At 52.4% G+C, this 21,476-nt stretch overlaps 1 protein-coding gene across 1 annotated transcript in view; it reads right to left on the reverse strand.

Annotated features, from left to right (window-relative positions):
- SERPINE1 (serpin family E member 1) overlaps window positions 1–21,394 on the reverse strand; it is a 22,790-nt gene extending 1,396 nt beyond the window's left edge. The window contains exons 1-8 of the mRNA XM_067469621.1: window positions 21,093–21,394; window positions 13,262–13,545; window positions 12,104–12,355; window positions 11,737–11,931; window positions 9,272–9,470; window positions 7,441–7,541; window positions 2,620–2,706; window positions 2,204–2,287 (exon numbers count right to left, since the gene is read on the reverse strand). Of these exons, the coding sequence (XP_067325722.1) occupies window positions 2,204–2,287; window positions 2,620–2,706; window positions 7,441–7,541; window positions 9,272–9,470; window positions 11,737–11,931; window positions 12,104–12,355; window positions 13,262–13,544 (1,201 nt within the window). The 5' untranslated portion in view covers window position 13,545; window positions 21,093–21,394. The remainder of the gene's footprint in view (window positions 1–2,203; window positions 2,288–2,619; window positions 2,707–7,440; window positions 7,542–9,271; window positions 9,471–11,736; window positions 11,932–12,103; window positions 12,356–13,261; window positions 13,546–21,092) is intronic.
- Window positions 21,395–21,476: the final 82 nt, after the last annotated feature.

A 21,476-nucleotide genomic window follows, 5' to 3' on the forward strand; every position in this document is an offset into this window, starting at 1 on the left:
ATCACCATAATTATTAGCGATCCCCCGTGTCTGAGTCTGATTGCCTTCCAAGAGTAGGGTCTTAGCAGTGGGTCCATAGGTGACTGTAGACTCCTATTCTGGATCCATGTGTTTTTTCTTCTGCAATGAGGACATCGGCTTCCAGATGAAAGGTGGTCCTGACATGGGTTGGCTTCATGTGCCTCCTCCTCTTGGTCTGTTTCTCCCTTTCGCCCTCTATTTGTGCCTCAGCATTGTTGGCCACAGCTGAGCTCTAGTTTGATGCTTGAGGGCTAGGGCTCAATTGTCTCTCGGTGTCTCTGCCCCAGTTTTTAAGGTTGGCTTTGAGCCCATCTTTCCCTCTCTTTTCCTGTCCATCAATATTCTGCTTTCCATTTTGAATTGGGAGTAGAGTCCCTGCTTTGGGAGACAATGGTGATCTTTGGGCATTCGGACAACGTGGCTTTCAGTCCAGTGGAGCTGATGGCAGAGGAGCATGGCTTCGATGCTGGTGGTCTTTGCTTCTTCTTCCAGCACGCTGACATTTGTCCACTTATCTTCCCAAGAGATTTGCAGGATTTTTCAGAGGCAACACTGATAGAATTGCTCCGGGAGTTGAGTGTGACGTCTGTAGACAGTCCATGTTTCTCAGGCATAGAGCAGGGTTGGGAGGACAATGGCTTTATCAACAAGCCCCTTGGTCTCCCTACGGATGTCCCGGTCCTCAAACACTCTCTTCTTCATTCGGAAGAATGCTGCACTCGCAGAGCTCAGGCGGTGTTGCATTTCAGTGTCAAAGTTGACTTTTGTGGAGAGGTGGCTGCCAAGGAAGCGGAAATGGCCAACAATTTCTAAGGCTACACCCTTAAGCTGTATTTCTGGCCTTGGAGAGGGATTGGCTGGTGACTGCTGGAAGAGCACTTTGCTTTCCTCAGTGTTCAATGAGAGGCCGAGCTTCTCATATGCTTCTGAACATCGATGCAAAACCATGGTGTTCAAAACTACGGTGAGGTGGATCCGTAATTGGTTAAGTGGACAAACACAGAGGGTGCTCACTAATGCTTCCTCTTCATCTTGGAAAGAAGTGACGAGTGGAGTGCCACAAGCAGGGTTCCGTCCTGGGCCCGGTCCTGTTCAGGATCTTCATTCATGACTTAGATGAAGGGCTAGAAGGCAGGATCATCAAGTTTGCAGACGACACCCAATTGGGAGGGATAGCCAAGACTCCAGAGGACAGGAGCAGGACTCAAAGGGATCTCCACAGATTAGAGAGATGGGCCAAAACTAACAAAATGAAGTTCAACAGTGACAAATGCAAGATACTCCACTTAGGCAGGAAAAACGAAATGCAAAGATACAGAATGGGTGACGCCTGGCTCGAGAGCAGTACGTGTGAAAAAGATCTTGGAGTCCTCGTGGACAACAAGTTAAACATGAGCCAGGAATGTGATGTGGCGGCAAAAAAAGCCAATGGGATTTTGGCCTGCATCCATAGGAACATTGTGTCTCGATCTAGGGAAGTAATGCTACCCCTCTATTCTGCTTTGGTTAGACCACACCTGGAATATTGTGTCCAATTCTGGGCACCACAATTCAAGAGAGATATTGACAAGCTGGAATGTGTCCAGAGAAAGAGGGCGACTAAAATGATCAAGGGTCTGGAGAACAAGCCCTATGAGGAGCGGCTTAGGGAACTGGGCATGTTTAGCCTGAAGGAGAGAAGGCTGAGAGGAGATATGATGAGGGCCATGTATAAATATGTGAGAGGAAGCCACAGGGAGGAGGAGGGAGCAAGCTTCCTTTCTGCTTCCTTGGAGACTAGGACGCAATGGAACAATGGCTTCAAACTACAAGAGAGGAGATTCCACCTGAACATGAGGAAGAACTTCCTGACTGTGAGAGCCGTTCAGCAGTGGAACTCTCTGCCCCGGAGTGTGGTGGAGGCTCCTTCTTTGGAAGCTTTTAAGCAGAGGCTGGATGGCCATCTGTCAGGGGTGATTTGAATGCAACATTCCTGCTTCTTGGCAGAATGGGGTTGGACTGGATGGCCCAGGAGGTCTCTTCCAACTCTTTGATTCTAGGATTCTATGATAGAGTGACAGCTCTACGATGAAAGCTGGGACCTTGTGGTGTTAGTGCCCCTCGTTTGGCATTTGAAGGGCTTCCGTGTTCTGCAAGGAAGGGGCCCAAGGCAAGGCCCCCCCCTCCCTCCCTCCCCGCTTACCTGTGGGGTTGTGTCGCACCAAGAAGAGGAAGGGCCTGTCCAGAACCATTTCCAGGGGAGCCATTCGGGAATAGACAATGGCAGCTGCACAGGAGAAGAGAAGGGAGGCATTTCAGGATCTTGGAAGGGCGGGTAAGCAGCTTGTTTGTGTTGCTCTGGAGACCAGAGTGTGTCCCAAACAGAGGCTGAATTGGCCCTTTTGTGCACAATGGGCTCATGACTTTTTTTCGGGGGGGGGGGGGGGGTCCTTTGGAATTATAGTGGTGTGGGGACTGCTTTGGAGGCCTCGAAACAAAGGCAGGCTGGGCATCTTTTGGGGTGGGATGTGGGCAGGGAACGCTCCCATCCACAAAGGGAGCCAAATCCACCCCCTGCCCTTGCAGCCCACCCCCCCCCAAGGCCCGTGGGGCACCCACCTGTGGCTGCAGAGGCCTTGGTCCCGCTCTCATTCACCTCGATCTTCACCTTCTGCAAGGCCTGGGCCACAAAGAGGGGCTCCTGGTCTGTAAGGAAGGAACAGCTGTGAACATGCGAACAGGGGCCGGGTGCCCATCTGTTGGGGGTGCTTTGATTGTGCTTTGATGGCAGGAGGTTGGACTAGGTGGCCTTTGGGGGTCTCTTCCAACTCTATCATTCTATGAATGGAAGGAGGCAGGAGTTGAGCACAGCAGCAGCAGGACCATGGACTCTGCAATCTGTTATCACCATCAGTGGTTGTGTTATGGGACATAAAGTGATGTTTAGAGTAGGGCTGGGCAATTCGTTTCGTTAATTCGTAATTCGTTTAAAAATTCGTTAATTTTTGAATTACGAAACGATTACAAAACTTATTTTTAAACCTGGAAGTGTTTTTAAATATCGAAACGGCAGGCGCCAAAAATTTTTGTATTTCCGTCCATTTCGGAAATACGTAAGATGGCCGCCTGGCTTGCTGGGAGCTCTCCTCTCTCGGCGCCGGCTGAGCAAGCGAGAGGGCGAGCGGCGAGCGAGAGGGCGAGGGCGAGCGGCGAGCGAGAGGGCGAGGGCGAGCGAGAGGGCGAGCGAGAGGGCGAGGGCGAGCGGTGAGCGAGAGGGCGAGCGGCGAGCGAGAGGGCGAGGGCGAGCGGCGAGCGAGAGGGCGAGCGGCGAGCGAGAGGGCGAGGGCGAGCGAGAGGGCGAGCGAGAGGGCGAGCGAGAGGGCGAGGGCGAGCGGCGAGCGAGAGGGCGAGCGGCGAGCGAGAGGGCGAGGGCGAGCGAGAGGGCGAGCGAGAGGGCGAGGGCGAGCGGTGAGCGAGAGGGCGAGCGGCGAGCGAGAGGGCGAGCGGTGAGCGAGAGGGCAAGCGGCGAGCGAGAGGGCGAGAGGGAGGTCTCCTTCTCTTTCTTTCATTGGCTCAATGCTGTAGCATCCTGGGAGTTGTAGTTTGGCAGCCTGGGAAAAAGAGCCCCTCCTGGAAGGAACCCATCCTAGCGAGAGGGCGAGCGAGAGGGCGAGCGGCGAGCGAGAGGGCGAGCGAGAGGGCGAGCGAGCGGCAAGCGAGAGGGCCCGCCAGAGTGAGTGCCTGCCTTCCCTCAATAATAATTTCTCCTCCCTATCCTACTAAATTAATAATTAAATTTAAAAAATATTGAAAAAATATTGAAAAAAAAAAGGGCGCCATCTTTACAAAATGTTTTGTAAATATTTACGAAATTTCGTAAATACCGAACTTTTTTTTTGGAAAATTTTGTAATTATTTTAAATATCGAAACAAAAAAACACCCCAATTACAAATCGATTTTAGAAACAAATTTTTGCGTTGTTACCCAGGCCTAGTTTAGAGCTTTATATGCAGACTGTTTTGGCAGATTCAGTAAGATGGGAGTGAGCGTGCTGCTGCAGTGTGAGAAAAGCAGGAACAGACTGTTTGCACCTGGGCTGAAAAGAGTTGGGGATGGAGGACCTCATCCCAGTATATCTGCTTTGAACTGGGTTATTATTATTATTATTATTATTATTATTAATTTCTTGCCGTCTCTCTCTCCTCGCAGCTCGAGGTGAGTTACAGAATAATTGAAACACATAAACATTGTAAAAATACTACAAATTCACATATTAAAAGGTATTTCTATAAAAGATACATATTAAAACATATTTCTATAACATACTAGCCGTCCCGTGCCACGCGTTGCTGTGGCCCACACGGGGGTTCTGTGTGGGAGGTTTGGCCCAATTCTATCGTTGGTGGGGTTCAGAATGCTCTGTGATTGTGAACTATAAATCCCAGCAACTACAACTCCCAAATGTCAAGATTCTATTTTCCCCAAACTCCACCAGTGTTCACATTTGGGCATATTGAGTCTTGTGCCAAATTTGGTCCAGATCCATCATTGTTTGAGTCCACAGTGCTCTCTGGATGTAGGTGAACTACAACTCCCAAACTCAAGGTCAATGCCCACCAAACCCTTCTAGTGTTTTCTGTTGGTCATGGGGGTTCTGTGTGCCAAGTTTGGTTCAATTCCATCATTGGTGGGGTTCAGAATGCTCTTTGATTGTAGGTGAACTATAAATCCCAGCAACTACAACTCCCAAATGGCAAAATCATAATTTTTTGAGTGATTGTCATTCCTTGTGTTGTGAGATATTTTGTTGCCAAATTTGGTGTGATTTTGTTCATTGGTTCTTTTGTTTTTAAGGTACCCTCATTATGCACAGAGCATTTTTATATAGATAGATTAAAATACACAAGATCAAACACTACTATATATGAGTCTACACTGCTAGATGATCTGGGATCAGGTCCTGGGATCGAGGGCAGTGCAGATCCAGCCTTAGAGACACAAGGGATGAGGATCAAGGCTGTTTCTCAAGAGGAGGCATGAAAACACAGCAATGGTATATTTGGGTTAATGCACCAATGAACACTCAGGCGGCGAATTGCATTAGCCAATGAATGCTGCATCTTGCCAAATTGCAGAGTGCACCCATTTCCCTTTTATATCATGTATATATCACTTCTGACGAAAAGGTCATGAATTCGAAGCCTGCCTGGTTCGGAGTGAGCTTCCGACCAATTGTGTAGCTTGTTGTCGACCTTTGCAACCTGAAAGACAGTTGCATCTGTCAAGTAGGAATGTATGACCAATCTCCCGGTCCTGAGAACTCTGTGGTGTGTTTTTGCTTTTGCTCCCTGCATCAATACAGCCATCCACTGCTGACAAGGGAGACTTTGTTTATGACAGACAGGCTGGGCACAGCTCTTTGGACATCGTCCAGAAAAGGAACTTCCTGAAGCTCTCAGAATGCAAACAAAGTGTGGATCCGGAAAGGGCCCAAAAGAGCCCTCCTCCCAAGGAGCCGTACAGCAAGGCTGGGACAAGGAGGAGGGGGAGTCCCCTCAGGGCTTCCATTTCCCTCCCTCGATCCACCAGCTACCTGAAAGGGTCACCTCCTCTCTCCCTCCCACCCCCCAGAAGGGAGACCTGGAAAGTGGGGAGGGGAATGGAAGTGCGGAGGAGAGCCCCCTCCCACAAACAGGGAGTGGCACAGTTGAGATAGTAGAAGCTTTCCGAAGCTCTAGGTGCTCTCACTGCCTATTACAGGGAAAAGCAGCTGATCCCTAACCGATCTAAAACACAGACATGTGCCTTTCACCTTAAGGACAGACAAGCATCCCAAGCTCTGAGGATCACCTGGGAAGGAAGGAATCCCACGGGAGCATTGCAGCATTGCACCCAAATACCTGGGAGTCACTCTGGACCGTGCTCTGACCTTCAAGAAGCACTGCCTGAACATCAAGCAAAAAGTGGGCGCTACAAACAATATCATACGAAAGCGGACTGGCACAACCTGGGGATCACAACCAGACACAGTGAAGGCATCTGCCCTTGCACTGTGCTACTCTGCTGCTGAGTATGCATGCCCAGTGTGGAACACATCTCACCACGCCAAAACAGTGGATGTGGCTCTGAATGAGACATGCCGCATGATCACGGGGTGCCTGCGCCCTACACCACTGGAGGAATTACACTGCTTAGCCGGTATTGCACCACCTGACATCCGCCGGGAAGTGGCAGCCAATAGTGAAAGGACCAAGGCAGAGACATCTCCAGCTCATCCCCTGTTTGGGTATCAGCCAGCACGCCAACGACTTAAATCAAGAAATAGTTTTCTAAGATCTACAGAGACACTCTCTGGAACACCTCAGCAAGCGAGAGTCCAAAAGTGGCAGGCCCAAACCCAGCACCTCAATCCGTGGGTGATACCAGATGAGAGACTCCCCCCTGGGCACACAGAAGACTGGGCGACTTGGAAGGCGCTGAACAGACTGCGCTCTGGCACCACGAGATGCAGAGCCAACCTTCAGAAATGGGGCCACAAAGTGGAATCCTCGGCATGCGAGTGTGGAGAAGAGCCAACCACTGACCACCTGCTGCGATGCACCCCTGAGCCCTGCCACATGATGCACCAGGGAGGACCTCCTTGCGGCAACACCAGAAGCACTACAAGTGGCCAGATACTGCTCAAAGGACATTTAATCAACTACCAAGTTTGCAAATTCTGTGTTTTGTCTGTGTTTTTTTTTTTGCTTTGTTCTGTTAGAAATGTAATATAATCGACTGTTGCACTGACACGATAAATAAATGAAAAAATAAACAGCTGTCTGAGTGTCAGCTGCATTAAGATCACTTCTGACGAAAAGGTCATGAGTTCGAAGCCAGCCTGGTTCAGAGTGAGCTTCCGACCAATTGTGTAGCTTGTTGTCGACCTTTGTAACCCAAAAGACAGTTGCATCTGTCAAGTAGGAAAATTAGGTACCACCTCTGTGTGGGGAGGCTGATTTAGCTCATTTATGAGGCCATAAAAAAAAGACTCCAGCAAAAGCATGCGGGGAATGCAGAAGTAAGTCATCAGTGTTGCAGATGGACGATGAAAGCGACAGCTTCCCCGGCGGCCAGAAAAAAAAGTTAAATAGCCTCTGACTGTCTGTCTATATCTGTTGTGTGTGTCTTTGGCATGGAATGTTTGCCATATATGTGTACATTGTAATCCGCCCTGAGTCCCCTGCCGGGTGAGGAGAAGGGCGGAATATAAATACTGTCAATAAATAAATAAATAAATAAATAAGGAGGAACCCGTGGTTTTGAGGGGCAGGAACTTTGCCTGAGCTTGAAGGCAACTTGGCTCTGACTTTGAGAGCCAAAGCCAGGGACTGAGTGCCTGTGCATGCCTGGAGTGTGACAGAAGCCCCCCCCCCCCCCCCCCAAAGCTGGGCACTGACCTGAGAGGCTGCGGAAGTTGGCCTTGCGGGCGTCAAACATGTCAGTCATGCCCAGCGCCTCCAGGGGGCGCCTCAGGTCCAGCTCGCTCTCCAAGGAGAACCTGTTGGGAGAAAGAGGGGTGAGGACAGGTCAGCGGGGAGCACAAGGTGGGGAGGGGGCTCTCAACACCCCCAAATCCCTGACCCTCCCCCCTCCCCAAGCAGAGGGTACCGAGGACAAGGTCAGCGGGGAGCACAAGGTGGGGTGGGGGGGCTCTCAACACCCCCAAATCCCTGACCCTCCCCCCTCCCCAAGCAGAGGGCACCGAGGACAAGGTCAGCGGGGAGCACAAGGTGGGGAGGGGGCTCTCAACACCCCCAAATCCCTGACCCTTCCCTCTCCCCAAGCAGAGGGTACCGAGGACAAGGTCAACGGGGAGCACAAGGTGGGGTGGGGGGGCTCTCAACACCCCCAAATCCATGACCCTCCCCCCTCCCCAAGCAGAGGGCACCGAGGACAAGGTCAGCGGGGAGCACAAGGTGGGGTGGGGGGGCTCTCAACACCCCCAAGTCCCTGACCCTTCCCTCTCCCCAAGCAGAGGGTACCGAGGACAAGGTCAGCGGGGAGCACAAGGTGGGGGGGGGGGCTCTCAACACCCCTAAATCCCTGACCCTCCCCCCTCCCCAAGCAGAGGGCACCGAGGACAAGGTCAGCGGGAAGCACAAGGTGGGGGGGGGGGCTCTCAACACCCCCAAATCCCTGACCCTTCCCTCTCCCCAAGCAGAGGGTATCGAGGACAAGGTCAGCGGGGAGCACAAGGTGGGGTGGGGGGGCTCTCAACACCCCCAAGTCCCTGACCCTTCCCTCTCCCCAAGCAGAGGGTACCGAGGACAAGGTCAGCGGGGAGCACAAGGTGGGGTGGGGGGGCTCTCAACACCCCCAAATCCATGACCCTCCCCCCTCCCCAAGCAGAGGGCACCGAGGACAAGGTCAGCGGGGAGCACAAGGTGGGGTGGGGGGGCTCTCAACACCCCCAAGTCCCTGACCCTTCCCTCTCCCCAAGCAGAGGGTACCGAGGACAAGGTCAGCGGGGAGCACAAGGTGGGGTGGGGGGGCTCTCAACACCCCCAAATCCATGACCCTCCCCCCTCCCCAAGCAGAGGGCACCGAGGACAAGGTCAGCGGGGAGCACAAGGTGGGGTGGGGGGGCTCTCAACACCCCCAAGTCCCTGACCCTTCCCTCTCCCCAAGCAGAGGGTACCGAGGACAAGGTCAGCGGGGAGCACAAGGTGGGGTGGGGGGGCTCTCAACACCCCCAAATCCTTGACCCTCCCTCCCCCAAGCAGAGGGTACCGAGGACAAGGTCAGCGGGGAGCACAAGGTGGGGTGGGGGGGCTCTCAACACCCCCAAATCCCTGACCCTCCCCCCTCCCCCCTCCCCAAGCAGAGGGCACCGAGGACAAGGTCAGCGGGGAGCACAAGGTGGGGTGGGGGGGCTCTCAACACCCCCAAATCCTTGACCCTCCCTCCCCCAAGCAGAGGGTACCGAGGACAAGGTCAGCGGGGAGCACAAGGTGGGGTGGGGGGGCTCTCAACACCCCCAAATCCCTGACCCTCCCCCCTCCCCCCTCCCCAAGCAGAGGGCACCGAGGACAAGGTCAGCGGGGAGCACAAGGTGGTGGTGGTAGGGGGGGGCTCTCAACATCCCCAAATCCCTGACCCTCCCCCCCCCCCAAGCAGAGGGCACCAAGGACAAGGTCAGCGGGGAGCACAAGGTGGTGGATGGGGGGGGGGGCTCTCAACACCCCCAAATCCCTGACCCTCCCCCCCCCCCAAGCAGAGGGCACCTACTTGGGCAGGACCAGGAGGCGAGTGACCTGCGTCATGTTGCTCTTCCATTGGTCCACCAGCTGGGCACTCAGGATGGCGGTCAGGGCGGAGAGCGGGGCGTCCACCTCGAAGGGGGCTGCAATGAGCATGCTGAGGGCCTCCCCCTGGTAGGGAAGCTCAATGACGTCATACTCCATGTGCTCCGGGGTGGAGAATTCACCTGGGGGGGAGGGAGGCAGAAGGGGGAAAGGGGGTCAGGAGCAAGGCCTGTTGCCCTATGACCCCTCCCCCTGGTGGTCCCGCTCCCCCAGGTACATGGGGCTTGCTGGACAGCAGAGCTGGGAGGGGTCCCAAGGGCTTGTTGGAGATATACATATGGATGGATGGATGGATAGAGGAAGAGAAGGACGTCCTCAGGCATGCATTACCAAGAAACACCAGATCATAAAAGGTTTAGAGCAGTGTTTCTCAATCTGGGGGTCGGGACCCCTGGAGGGGTCGCGAGGGGATGACAGAGGGGTCACCAAAGACCACCAGAAAGCAGTGCTTTCCATTGGTCATGGAGGTTCTGTGTGGGAAGTTTGGCCCAATTTAATCGTTGGTAGGGTTCAGAATGCTGTTTGATTGTAGGTGAACTATAAATCACAGCAACTACAACACCCAAATGTCAAGGTCTATTTTACCCAAACTCCACCAGTGTTTACATTAGGGCATATTGAGAATTCGTGCCAAGTTTGGTTCAGATCCATCATTGTTTGAGTCCACAGTGCTCTCTGGATGTAGGTAAACTACAACTCCCAAAACTCAAGGTCAGTGCCCACCAAACCCTTCTAGTATTTTCTGTTGGTCATGGGAGTTCTGTGTGCCAAGTTTGATTTAATTCCATCATTGGTGGAGTTCAGAATGCTCTTTGATTGTAAGTGAACTATAAATCCCAGCAACTACAACTCCCACAGGACAAAATCAATACCCTCCCCGAATCCCACCAAATTTGGGTGTATTGCGTACTTGTGCCAAATTTGGTCCAGTGTATGAAAATACATCCTGCATATCAGATATTTACATCACTATTCATAACTGCAACAAAAGTACAGTTTTGAAGTAGCCATGAAACTAATGTTATGGTTGGGGGTCACCACCACATGAGGAAGCCTATTAAGGGGTTTTGGCATTAGTAAGGTTGAGAACCACTGGTTTAGAGGGACAAGGGGATGCCTAGAGAGGAAAGTCCCTTCCGGTCAAGATGTAATGTCCAGGGTGTGGAATACTGACCAGGGGTCCTCTATAAATCATGAGACCACAGGGTAATAATCTGCGGGAGAGTGAGGAGGAGGATTCAATCCCACTGGTCATTTTGGGGGACTCCTCACTGCAGGCAACAGGGATAACTAGGTTGGACTAGGTAGACTTTGGGTTCCCTCAAGCCCACTGGAGGCGTCCCGGCCACGAGCGGCACTGTGCACATGCTCAGGGAGTTTGCAGACGACACCAAATTGGGAGGGAGAGCCAATAGTCCAGAGGACAGGAGCAGAATTCAAAACTATCTTGACAGATTAGAGAGATGAAGGGCCAAAACTAACAAAATGAAGTTCAACAGTGACAAATGCAAGATACTCCACTTTGGCAGAAAAAACGAAATGCAAAGAGACAGAATGGGGGACGATGCCTGGCTCGAGAGCAGTACGTGTGGAAAAAATCTTGGAGTCCTCGTGGGGAGGAAGGTGAACATGAGCCAGGAATGTGATGTGGCGGCAAAAAAAGCCAATGGGATGTTGGCCTGCATCAAGAGGAGCAAAGTGTCTAGATCTAGGGAAGTCATGCTCCCCATGCTCTATTCCGCCTTGGTTAGACCACTTTACCTGGAATATTGTGTCCAATTCTGGGCACCACAATTCAAGAGAGATATTGACTCTAAGCTGGAATGTGTCCAGAGGAGGGCGACCAAAATGATCAAGGGTCTGGAGAACACGCCCTATGAGGAGCGGCTTAAGGAGCTGGCCATGTTTAGCCTGAAGAAGAGAAGGCTGAGAGGAGACATGATGAGGGCCATGTATAAATATGTGAGAGGAAGCCACAGGGAGGAGGAGGGAGCAAGCTTGTTTTCTGCTTCCCTGGAGACTAGGACGCAATGGAACAATGGCTTCAAACTACAAGGGAGGAGATTCCATCTGAACATTAGGAAGAACTTCCTGACTGTAAGGAGAGCCGTTCAGCAGTGGAACTCTCTGCCCCGGAGGGAGTGTGGTGGAGGCTCCTTCTTTGGAAGCTTTTAAGCAGAGGCTGGATGGCCATCTGTCAGGGGTGATCTGAATGCAATATTCCTGCTTCTTGGCAGAATGGGGTTGGACTGGATGATGGCCCAGGAGGTCTCTTCCCACTCTAGGATTCTATGATTCTATGATTCTATGATTCAATCCTGAGAGACCCCCAGCTGAGCATCTTGCCAAGAGAGCATCCAGTGGAGGTCCCCATCCCTGTATCCTCACCGTAGCTGAACCGGGCAGTCTGCTGCATCATGGGGACGGAGACGGTGTTGCCGTCCGGCTTGTGGAAGAGGCGTTGCCGGGTGGAGGCCTCCGGGAAGGGCAGCGCCCACTGGCCCTGGAAGTGGATGGCGTCCACCAGCACCAGCCGGGTCAACTGGTCAAGCAGCCCTTCACGCAGGAAGCCCTGGATCATGCCTGTGGAGGAGGAAGAGGAGGAAGAAGGGAGTGTGATGCTGAGGAAGGACTCTTATGGACACCCCCCCAGGTGCCCAGCCCTGCTTCTTGGACATGACCCCCCCCAATGACACCCCCCCCCCCCACTGTGGAGCAGGGGCTTCTCTCCATCCCCCTCCCCCCCCCCACTGACCCTCAGTGTGCTGCTCCACCCAGTCATTGATGATGCTGCGGGCACGGTCTGGCTCCGTGAAGTCCACTTGCTTGACCGCTTGGCGGAAGATCCGCTGGAACCTTGGCAGGAACCCAGGCTTCAGGGCCAAGTTCCGCTGGACAAAGAGGGCGTCCGCCGTGGACACGGTTGCAGCCACCTCCGTCTCTTCCTCTGGCCGGTGATCCGACAGCGCCTTCTGGAGTTGCCGAAGGGCCCTGGGGACCCCACGCTCTGCACGGGGGAGGGGGGGAGGGGAGCAGGTCAGCCAGGGTCAAGCCCAGGGTCAGGCCCCGTTGGAGGGGAGGGGGACAAGAGCCCCGGCACCTGGGTCTGGCCTGAGTCTCAGGAGCAGCCCCTGGAGAGACTTTTGGAGCAACAGAATCCGAGAGTTGGAGGGGACCCCAAAGGCCATCCAGTCCAACCCCCTATTGGCACTATTGGATCCCTCCCAACAGATAGCCACCCCACCCCTGCTTAAGAATAAAAGTACAACCATGGAATCCTGAAGTTGGAGGGGACCCCAAGGGCCATCCAGCCCACCCCCTTCCACCTGGCAGGAGGACACTATCCGATCCCCCTCAACAGATGGCCCTTTAGCCTCTACTTAAGAATAATAATAGAATCCTAAAGTTGGAGGGGACTCCAAAGGTCATCCAGCCCAACTCCCTTCTGCCTGGCAGGAGGACACCACCCAATCCCTCCCAACAGATGGCCACCCAGCCTCTGCTTAAGAAGAAGAATAGAAACATGGAATCCTAGAGTTGGGGGGAGGGAACCCCAAAGGGCATCCTCTCTGTTAAGCAGGAAGGCCCAATGGGAGCCCTTTTCCCTTGAGGAGCCCTGACATGCCTGTGCCCCACCCCTTGGCTCCACATCACATGCCCCCCCCCCCCCCACAATGCTGTAGGCCCCACAGGTCATGAGGCCTCCTTGGCCTGGATTAGGTTCAATGGCTGACTGTCCAGCTCCACTGTCCCTGGAGCGGAGGGTGAGTCAGCAGTGGAACTCCCTGCTTCAGGAGGCATGGGGAGGGACCTCATAAGCCCCCTTGAGAAGTCCCTGGGGTGCCCTCCTGGCCTATCTGGGGCTCCCAGGGGCCTTTCCAACTTCCATTTCCCATTTCCTCCTTCCGCTCACCTCGCAGCCGGAATCCGGTGCCGTCCTCGATCTGGCTTCGTGTCCCTCCGGCGGAGGCGGCCTGCAGCATGGCCAGCACCGAGGCTGCGCCCGGAGGAGAGAAGGCCACGTTCCGGTGCCGGGAGGAGGGGGCGGACGTGGCCTCGCGGAAGAGCCGGGCACCCAGGTCGGTGGTCCGGAGGCCCAAGCGCAGGACGGCGGGGGAGGGGGACGAGGGGGTCGCAGGGGTCAAGGCCAGCAGGAAGGCCCAGGCCAAGGCCAGGAGTGGGGTCGGAGGTCGCATCCTGTGGAGCAAAGAGAAGAGGGAGGGTTTCAGCCTGTGTTCCTGGGTTCTCAATGTCCTTTCCATCTGAACATGAGGAAGAACTTCCTGACAGTGAGAGCCGTTCAGCAGTGGAACTCTCTGCCCCGGAGGGAGTGTGGTGGAGGCTCCTTCTTTGGAAGCTTTGAAGCAGAGGCTGGATGGCCATCTGTCAGGGGTGATTTGAATGCAATATTCCTGCTTCTTGGCAGAATGGGGTTGGACTGGATGATGGCCCAGGAGGTCTCTTCCAACTCTTCGATTCTATGATTCTATGATTTCCTAATGGGTTCCCTCATAAAACATGGGCCAAGTGCATTGAACTGCAAAAACATTATCTTTGCAGGAGGGACCTCATTCCCCGAGAGCACTCTTTGCCATCGTTTTGCAATCTCAGAGTCTCAACCCATTCAACCTAGTTTGTGGCAGCCACAAAAACAGTTTCTGGAGGAGAAGAACTCCTTTCAAAGGAAGAGATTGCACCATTAAGCAGGAAATAACAGATAATGTTACAAGAGAGGAGATTCCATCTGAACATGAGGAAGAACTTCCTGACTGTGAGAGCCGTTCAGCAGTGGAACTCTCTGCCCCGGAGTGTGGTGGAGGCTCCTTCTTTGGATGCTTTGAAACAGAGGCTGGATGGCCATCTGTCAGGGGTGATTTGAATGCAATATTCCTGCTTCTTGGCAGAATGGGGTTGGACTGGATGATGGCCCAGGAGGTCTCTTCCAACTCTTGGATTCTAGGATTCTATGACTGTGAGAGCCGTTCAGCAGTGGAACTCTCCGCCCTGGAGTGTGGTAGAGGCTCCTTCTTTGGAGGCTTTTAAGCAGAGGCTGGATGGCCATCTGTCAGGGGTGATTTGAATGCAATATTCCTGCTTCTTGGCAGAATGGGGGTAGACTGGATGATGGCCCAGGAGGTCTCTTCCAACTCTTTGATTCTATGATTCTATGTTTCAAATGTGGTTACATAGTGTGATTGTTATTCAAACATACACAAACCAAGGGAAAACATACTTAGAATCACAGAATAGCAGTTGGAAGAGACTTGACAGGCCATCTAGTCCAACACTCTTCTGGAAAAACACAATCAAACCTCTCCTAACTCTGCTTAAAAGCCTCCAAGGAAGGACCTTCCACCAAACCCTGAGGCAGAGAGTTCCGCTGTTGAACAGTTCTCCTTATGGTCAGGAAGTCCTTCCTGATGAAACTCCAGGTGGAATCTCCTTTCCTGTCAGGCATGTAGCTGGGGGGGAGGGGGTGCTTGAGGGTCTTCAGCCCTCCCCCCCAAAAAAATTCTCAGGGTTGTTCACGAGAAGGCCTTACTGGTGCATTATTTAAACTGTTATGTTTATTCATATCATGATCTGATCACCATGCTCAATATATCCCATATGCATGGAGGGGGTATTGGGGTAACGATACAAAAAGTTTGCTAGGCTAGACACTCTTTCACTCAGACTCAGCCCCCACCCCAAATCAAACTCAAACCCACCCACCCCCCATCAAAATCCTGGCTACGGGCCTGTTTCCTGTCATTTGTAGTTCTGAAATGCAACAACACAAAAGAACATAGAATCATAGAATCAAAGAGTTGGAAGAGACCTCTTGGGCCATCCAGTCCAACCCCATTCTGCCAAGAAGCAGGAATATTGCATTCAAAGCACCCCTGACAGATGGCCATCCAGCCTCTGCTTAAAAGCTTCCAAAGAAGGAGCCCCCACCACACTCCGGGGCAGAGAGTTCCACTGCTGAACAGCTCTCACAGTCAGGAAGTCCTTCCTCATGTTCAGATGGAATCTCCTCTCTTGTAGTTTGAAGCCATTGTTCCATTGCGTCCTAGTCTCCAAGGAAGCAGAAAACAAGCTTGCTCCCTCCTCCCTGTGGCTTCCTCTCACATATTTATACATGGCTATCATGTCTCCTCTCAGCCTTCTCTTCTTCAGGCTAAACATGCCCAGCTCCTTAAGCCGCTCCTCATAGGGCTTGTTCTCCAGACCCTTGATCATTTTAGTCGCCCTCCTCTGGACACATTCCAGCTTGTCAATATCTATCTTGAATTGTGGTGCCCAGAATCGGACACAATATTCCAGGTAAAGTGGTCTAACCAAAGTGGAATAGAGCATGGGGAGCATGACTTCCTTAGATCTAGACACTAGGCTCCTCTTGATGCCTGAGGCCAAAATCCCATTGGCTTTTTTTGCCGCCACATCACATTCCTGGCTCATGTTTAACTTGTTGTCCACGAGGACTCCAAGATCTTTTTCACACGTACTGCTCTCGAGCCAGGCATTGTCCCCCATTCTGTATCTTTGCATTTCATTTTTTCTGCCAAAGTGGAGTATCTTACATTTGTCACTGTTGAACTTCATTTTGTTAGTTTTGGTCATTCATCTCTCTAATCTGTCAAGATCGTTTTGAATTCTGCTCCTGTCCTCTGGACTATTGGCTATCCCTCCCAATTTGGTGTCGTCTGCAAACTTGATGATCCTGCCTTCTAGCCCTTCATCTAAGTCGTTAATAAAGATGTTGAACAGGACCGGGCCCAGGACGGAACCCTGCTTGTGGAACTCCACTTGTCACTTCTTTCCAAGATGAACAGAAGAGAAGGGCCCAGAGGAGCCGAATAGCACTGCCAGAGGAAAGAAAAGAACCCCAAAAGAGGTCCAGAGGAAGAGAGGGGAGCCAAGGAGCCAAGGCCTGGAGACCATGAATAACCCCCCTGAGGAGCGTCCTGAAGAGCTGAGTCTGTTTAGCCTGCAGAAAAGAAGGCGGAGAGGAGCCATGAGAGCCAGGCATCAACATTTGAAGGTGTATTCCAAGAAAGAGGGAGGGGGCTTCCTTTCTGCTGCTCTGGAGCCATGAGATCACATGACAGGAAATGAGATTCCACCTGAACTCCTTCCCAGGAAGCTTTGAAACAGGCTGGATGGCCATCTGCTGGGGGCGGGGAGGCTTTGATTGTGCTTTTCCTGCATGGCAGAAGGGGGTTGGACTAGATGGCCTTTAAAGATATCACTATTTTCAAATTGTATTACACTATACATAGTGGAGTGCAAAGATACAGGGTGGGTGATGCCTGGCTGGGCAACCGGCCATGTAAGACGGACCTTGGAGTCTCCGCGGGCAGCAAGCTCAACCCTGAGCCAAGAGTGTGATGCTGCAGCTGAAAGAACCAATGGGATTTTGGAGGCATCCATAGGAGTATAGTGTCCAGATCAAGGGAAGAGGAGGGCGACTAACATGATCAAGGGTCTGGAGAACAAGCCCTATGAGGAGCGGCTTAAAGAGCTGGGCATGTTTAGCCTGAAGAAGAGAAGGCTGAGAGGAGACAGGATGAGGGCCATGGATCAAAATATGAGAGTCCTAGAGGGAAGGGAACAAGCTTTCTTTCTGCTTCCCTGGAGACTAGGACGCAATGGAGCCATGGCTTTAAACTCCAAGAGAGGAGATTCCACCTGAACATGAGGAAGAACTTCCTGACTGTGAACCGTTCAGCAGTGGAACTCTCTGCCCCGGAGGGAGTGTGGTGGAGGCTCCTTCCTTCTTTGGAGGCTTTTAAGCAGAGGCTGGATGGCCATCTGTCAGGGGTGCTTTGAATGCAATATTCCTGCTTCTTGGCAGAATGGGGTTGGACTGGATGATGGCCCAGGAGGTCTCTTCCCACTCTAGAATTCTAGGATTCTATGAGGCTGGATGGCCATCTGTCAGGGGTGTTTTGAATGCAATATTCCTGCTTCTTGGCAGAATGGGGTTGGACTGGATGATGGCCCAGGAGGTCTCTTCCCACTCTAGGATTCTAGGATTCTATGAGGCTGGATGGCCATCTGTCAGGGGTGCTTTGAATGCAATATTCCTGCTTCTTGGCAGAATGGGGTTGGACTGGATGATGGCCCAGGAGGTCTCTTCCAACTGTATGAGTCTATGATTCTAAGAAGTCCTGGTGCCTCTCTCTCTCTCTCGTCTGCTTTGGTCAGACCTGTTGACCTGGAATCCCACTCTGTCCAATTCTGGGCAATGCCCTTCAAAAGAGAGATGGACTCCAAGCTGGGAGAAGGTCTCCCCAGGAAGACTGGAAGGGTCAAAGGCCTAGAGACCACGAAAGATCCCTCGAGGAGCGCCTGAAAATTATTATTATTATTATTATTATTATTATTACCTTTATTTGTACCCCGCTAACATCTCCCGAAGGACTCGGTGAGGCTTACAAAGGCCAAGGCCCTCAAAAAACAACAACATAACAAATACAACAATAAAACTCATAAAGCAAAACAATAAACATTAAAGCAATAACAATAAACACTAAAAACAATGATACCATGATGCATTTAAAACCTAAGGCCGGGCCAAATGTGATGGACAGAATTTAAAAGTGCTGAACTTGACAGGAGGTATGTAGAATTTTTTTGGAGGTAGGTGCAATGTGCAGACAATCCTAGTCTCTAACAAAGTGCATTTGGGACATGATGCCGGGAGTTTCCCATTCTGGGAAGGCACACTGGAACAGCCAGGTCTTCAAGCTCTTCCTAAAGACTGCCAACGTTGGGGCTTGTCTGATGTCCTTGGGGAGAGAGTTCCAGAGTTGGGGGGCCACCACGGAGAAGGCCCTGTCCCTCGTCCCCACGAAAGAGCGGGGAAGGGGTGTTGAGCCCCCAGAAGAGAAGGTTGGGAGGAGACACGAGTGGAGCCATGGACACATTTGGGAAAGGGTGGGAGGGAGGGGTTTCCTTTCTGAGCCCTGGAGCCATGGCTTCCAATGACAGGGAAATACTCTCTCTCTCTGCCTCCGAGTCTGGCGAAGGGTGCTTCCTCCGGGTGGCCATCTGTCAGGAGAGCTTGGAGTGGGCCTTTCCTGTGCCAGGGCAGGAAGGGGTTGACCTGGTGGCCCCCTCTGGTCTCTTCCAACTCTATGATTCTAATCCCAGTCATCCTCAAACTGCAGCTGTTTTGGCCTCCCACTCATAGAATCATAGAATCATAGAATCAAAGAGTTGGAAGAGACCTCATGGGCCATCCAGTCCACCCCCATTCTGCCAAGAAGCAGGAATATTGCATTCAAATCACCCCTGACAGATGGCCATCCAGCCTCTGCTTAAAAGCTTCCAAAGAAGGAGCCTCCACCACACTCCGGGGCAGAGAGTTCCACTGCTGAACAGTTCTCACAGTCAGGAAGTTCTTCCTCATGTTCAGATGGAATCTCCTCTCTTGTAGTTTGAAGCCATTGCTCCCTTGCATCCTAGTCTCCAAGGAAGCAGAAAACAAGCTTGCTCCCTCCTCCCTGTGGCTTCTAGAATTCCTAGAATTCCTGAGCATGGAACAAGTTGGCCAGGACTTCTGGGAGTTGGAGTCCCGCAGTCCAAGGATGCCTCTGAAGTCAAACTAGACTTTAGGGAGGTCAACTCCAAGGGGAGAGGACCCTTAGTTCCCACCAATGAGGGAACGCTACCTTGGCAAGCCTTCAGGGAAGCCTGATTCCAGCAAATTTATTAATATTAAAAATTGAAATGAGACCCTTGCCAAAGCGAAGAAGGGGCACCGAGGTTTAATGAGCGATTCAGCTGAGACGGATGCAATGTGGTGATAGATCGCACACAAAGCATGTCAGTACATTGATCAGAGGCATATTTATTAGGGCTGGGCAATTCGTTTCGTTAATTCGTAATTCGTTAAAAAATTCGTTAATTTTTGAATTACGAAACGATTACAAAACTTATTTTTAAACCTGGAAGTGTTTTTAAATATCGAAACGGCAGGCGCCAAAAAATTTTGTATTTCCGTCCATTTCGGAAATACGTAAGATGGCCGCCTGGCTTGCTGGGAGCTCTCCTCTCTCGGCACCAGCTGAGCAAGCGAGTGAGAGGGCGAGCGAGAGGGCGACGGCGAGCGGCGAGCGAGAGGGCGAGTGAGAGGGCGAGCGGCGAGTGAGAGGGCGAGCGAGAGGGTGAGCGAGAGGGCGAGTGAGAGGGCGAGCGAGAGGGCGAGCGGCGAGCAAGAGGGCGAGTGAGAGGGCGAGCGGCGAGCGAGAGGGCGAGCGAGAGGGCGAGCGAGAGGGCGAGCGAGAGGGCCCGCCAGAGTGAGTGCCTGCCTTCCCTCAATAATAATTTCTCCTCCCTATTCTACTAAATTAATAATTAAATTTAAAAAATATTTTAAAAATATTGGGAAAAAAAGGGCGCCATTTTTACAAAATGTTTTGTAAATATTTACGAAATTTCGTAAATACCGAACTTTTTTTTGGGAAAATTTTGTAATTATTTTAAATATCGAAACAAAAAAACACCCCAATTACAAATCGATTTTAGAAACAAATTTTTGCGTTGTTACCCATTTATAGCAAAATACAGGTTTGAAAGTTTCAAAACTCCCTCCCTCTGCCCTCCAATGGGAGAGCTTTCCCTGCTTCAGCGCCTTGAGAGAGGCGGGATGGAAACAGAAACAATGAGCCTGCGATGCCCAGTCTGTTGTCCTTGAGTGGAGTTGCGATGATCCTTGATTACCTTCATCCTGGCCTACCTGCCACAATCAGATAAGGCACAAAAGGGGAGGCTGGGGAAATGTCCGGTTCCGAATGAAGTCTCCTATTGTGAAATGGCCAAAAGTCTGCAGAAGGAAATCCCCAGGCCGGTGGCCTTAATCCTGGAGCCACATAGGGATTCCAGGTCTTATTGTCCTCGCCAGAGTTCTGGGATATGAGTTTCTTTGGTTGCCCCTGATTGCCCCTTCAACAGCTGGCCGCTTCCTGGATTGATTTGCCCAAAGGGAGGGGGAAGGAGTGACAGGTTTGGGTGTCAGGGCAAGAATAAGGAGAGTATATAATGGGGGAATACAGAAATCCACAGAAATTCATATCAAATACCTCTTTCCCCATCCCACCTTGCCAAAGAAATTTAATAAAGAAATTATTTTCAAGCAATATGAGTCTATATTTCATTTTGAGGGAAGTTCATGAACAAGAAAGATGTCCTTGCGAGTCCAAAACATTAGGCAGAGCTCTTAAAGCCCAAAAGGAAAGTCTGTTGATTTCCCACTGAGCCATTGGGTGGAATTCTGCCACGCTGGGATCGAAGCTGGTCCTTGGGAAACTACAACTCTCATGAAGGGCAGAAGTCCCATGATCCAGGCGTTCCCCAAAAGCCTCGTGGGGTCCCTGTTATTGTTAGTTAGTGCCTTGGCAATGTGACCAAGACTTAACCCCTACTGTGCAGTCTGATGCCCTTGCCCTTTGCAGAACTATAAGTCACTATCCCTTATTTTTGGGGGGGGGGGGGTGCTCGACTTCGCCTCTTCTAGGCAAACCAACCACAGTCAGCCGAAGTCTACACACAGCTTCCTCTCTCTCTCTCTCTCTCTCTCTCTCCACGTCGACCTCCAACCGGGGGTCCATTGTGACCCTAACCCCGACCCAGTTCCTCCCCTCAGAGACCCCCCCTCGCCTTTTTCTAGAGAGGCGGCGGGACACGTGTCAGCGCCTCCCGACGAGAGCGAGCCCTCCTTTGCGGGTGGGGGAGAGGCAGGGAGGGGTCCTTACCCGGAAGTCAAGCTCGCCGCTGTGTTGTATGGTGTTGTGTTGTGTTGTTGTTCTCCGCCGGGCTCCGTCCTCTTCCTCCTCCTTCTGCGGCCGCCGCCGCGTCCCCTCCGCCCTTTTATTTCTCCCCTTCGGACCGCGGACCGGAAGCGGGGGGGGGGGGGAGGGAGCCGCGATGAGCTCACCGCCCCCGCCCCGCCCCCCTTTTCGGGTGAGCAAGAGACCCACGAGCCCCGCGGGGCAGCCGGCGAGACAAGGCGGGACACACCGCGCTTCCGCCCCTCGCCCACGCAGGCCTGGGTGCCATGAACTGCAGCGGGGGGGGGGGGGGGGGCATCTGCTGGGAGGGCTTCGCCTGTGCTTCTCAGGCATGGCAGAATCAAGGGG

Source organism: Anolis sagrei, chromosome 6, assembly GCF_037176765.1.
Source record: "Anolis sagrei isolate rAnoSag1 chromosome 6, rAnoSag1.mat, whole genome shotgun sequence".
Lineage (NCBI taxonomy): Eukaryota > Metazoa > Chordata > Lepidosauria > Squamata > Dactyloidae > Anolis > Anolis sagrei.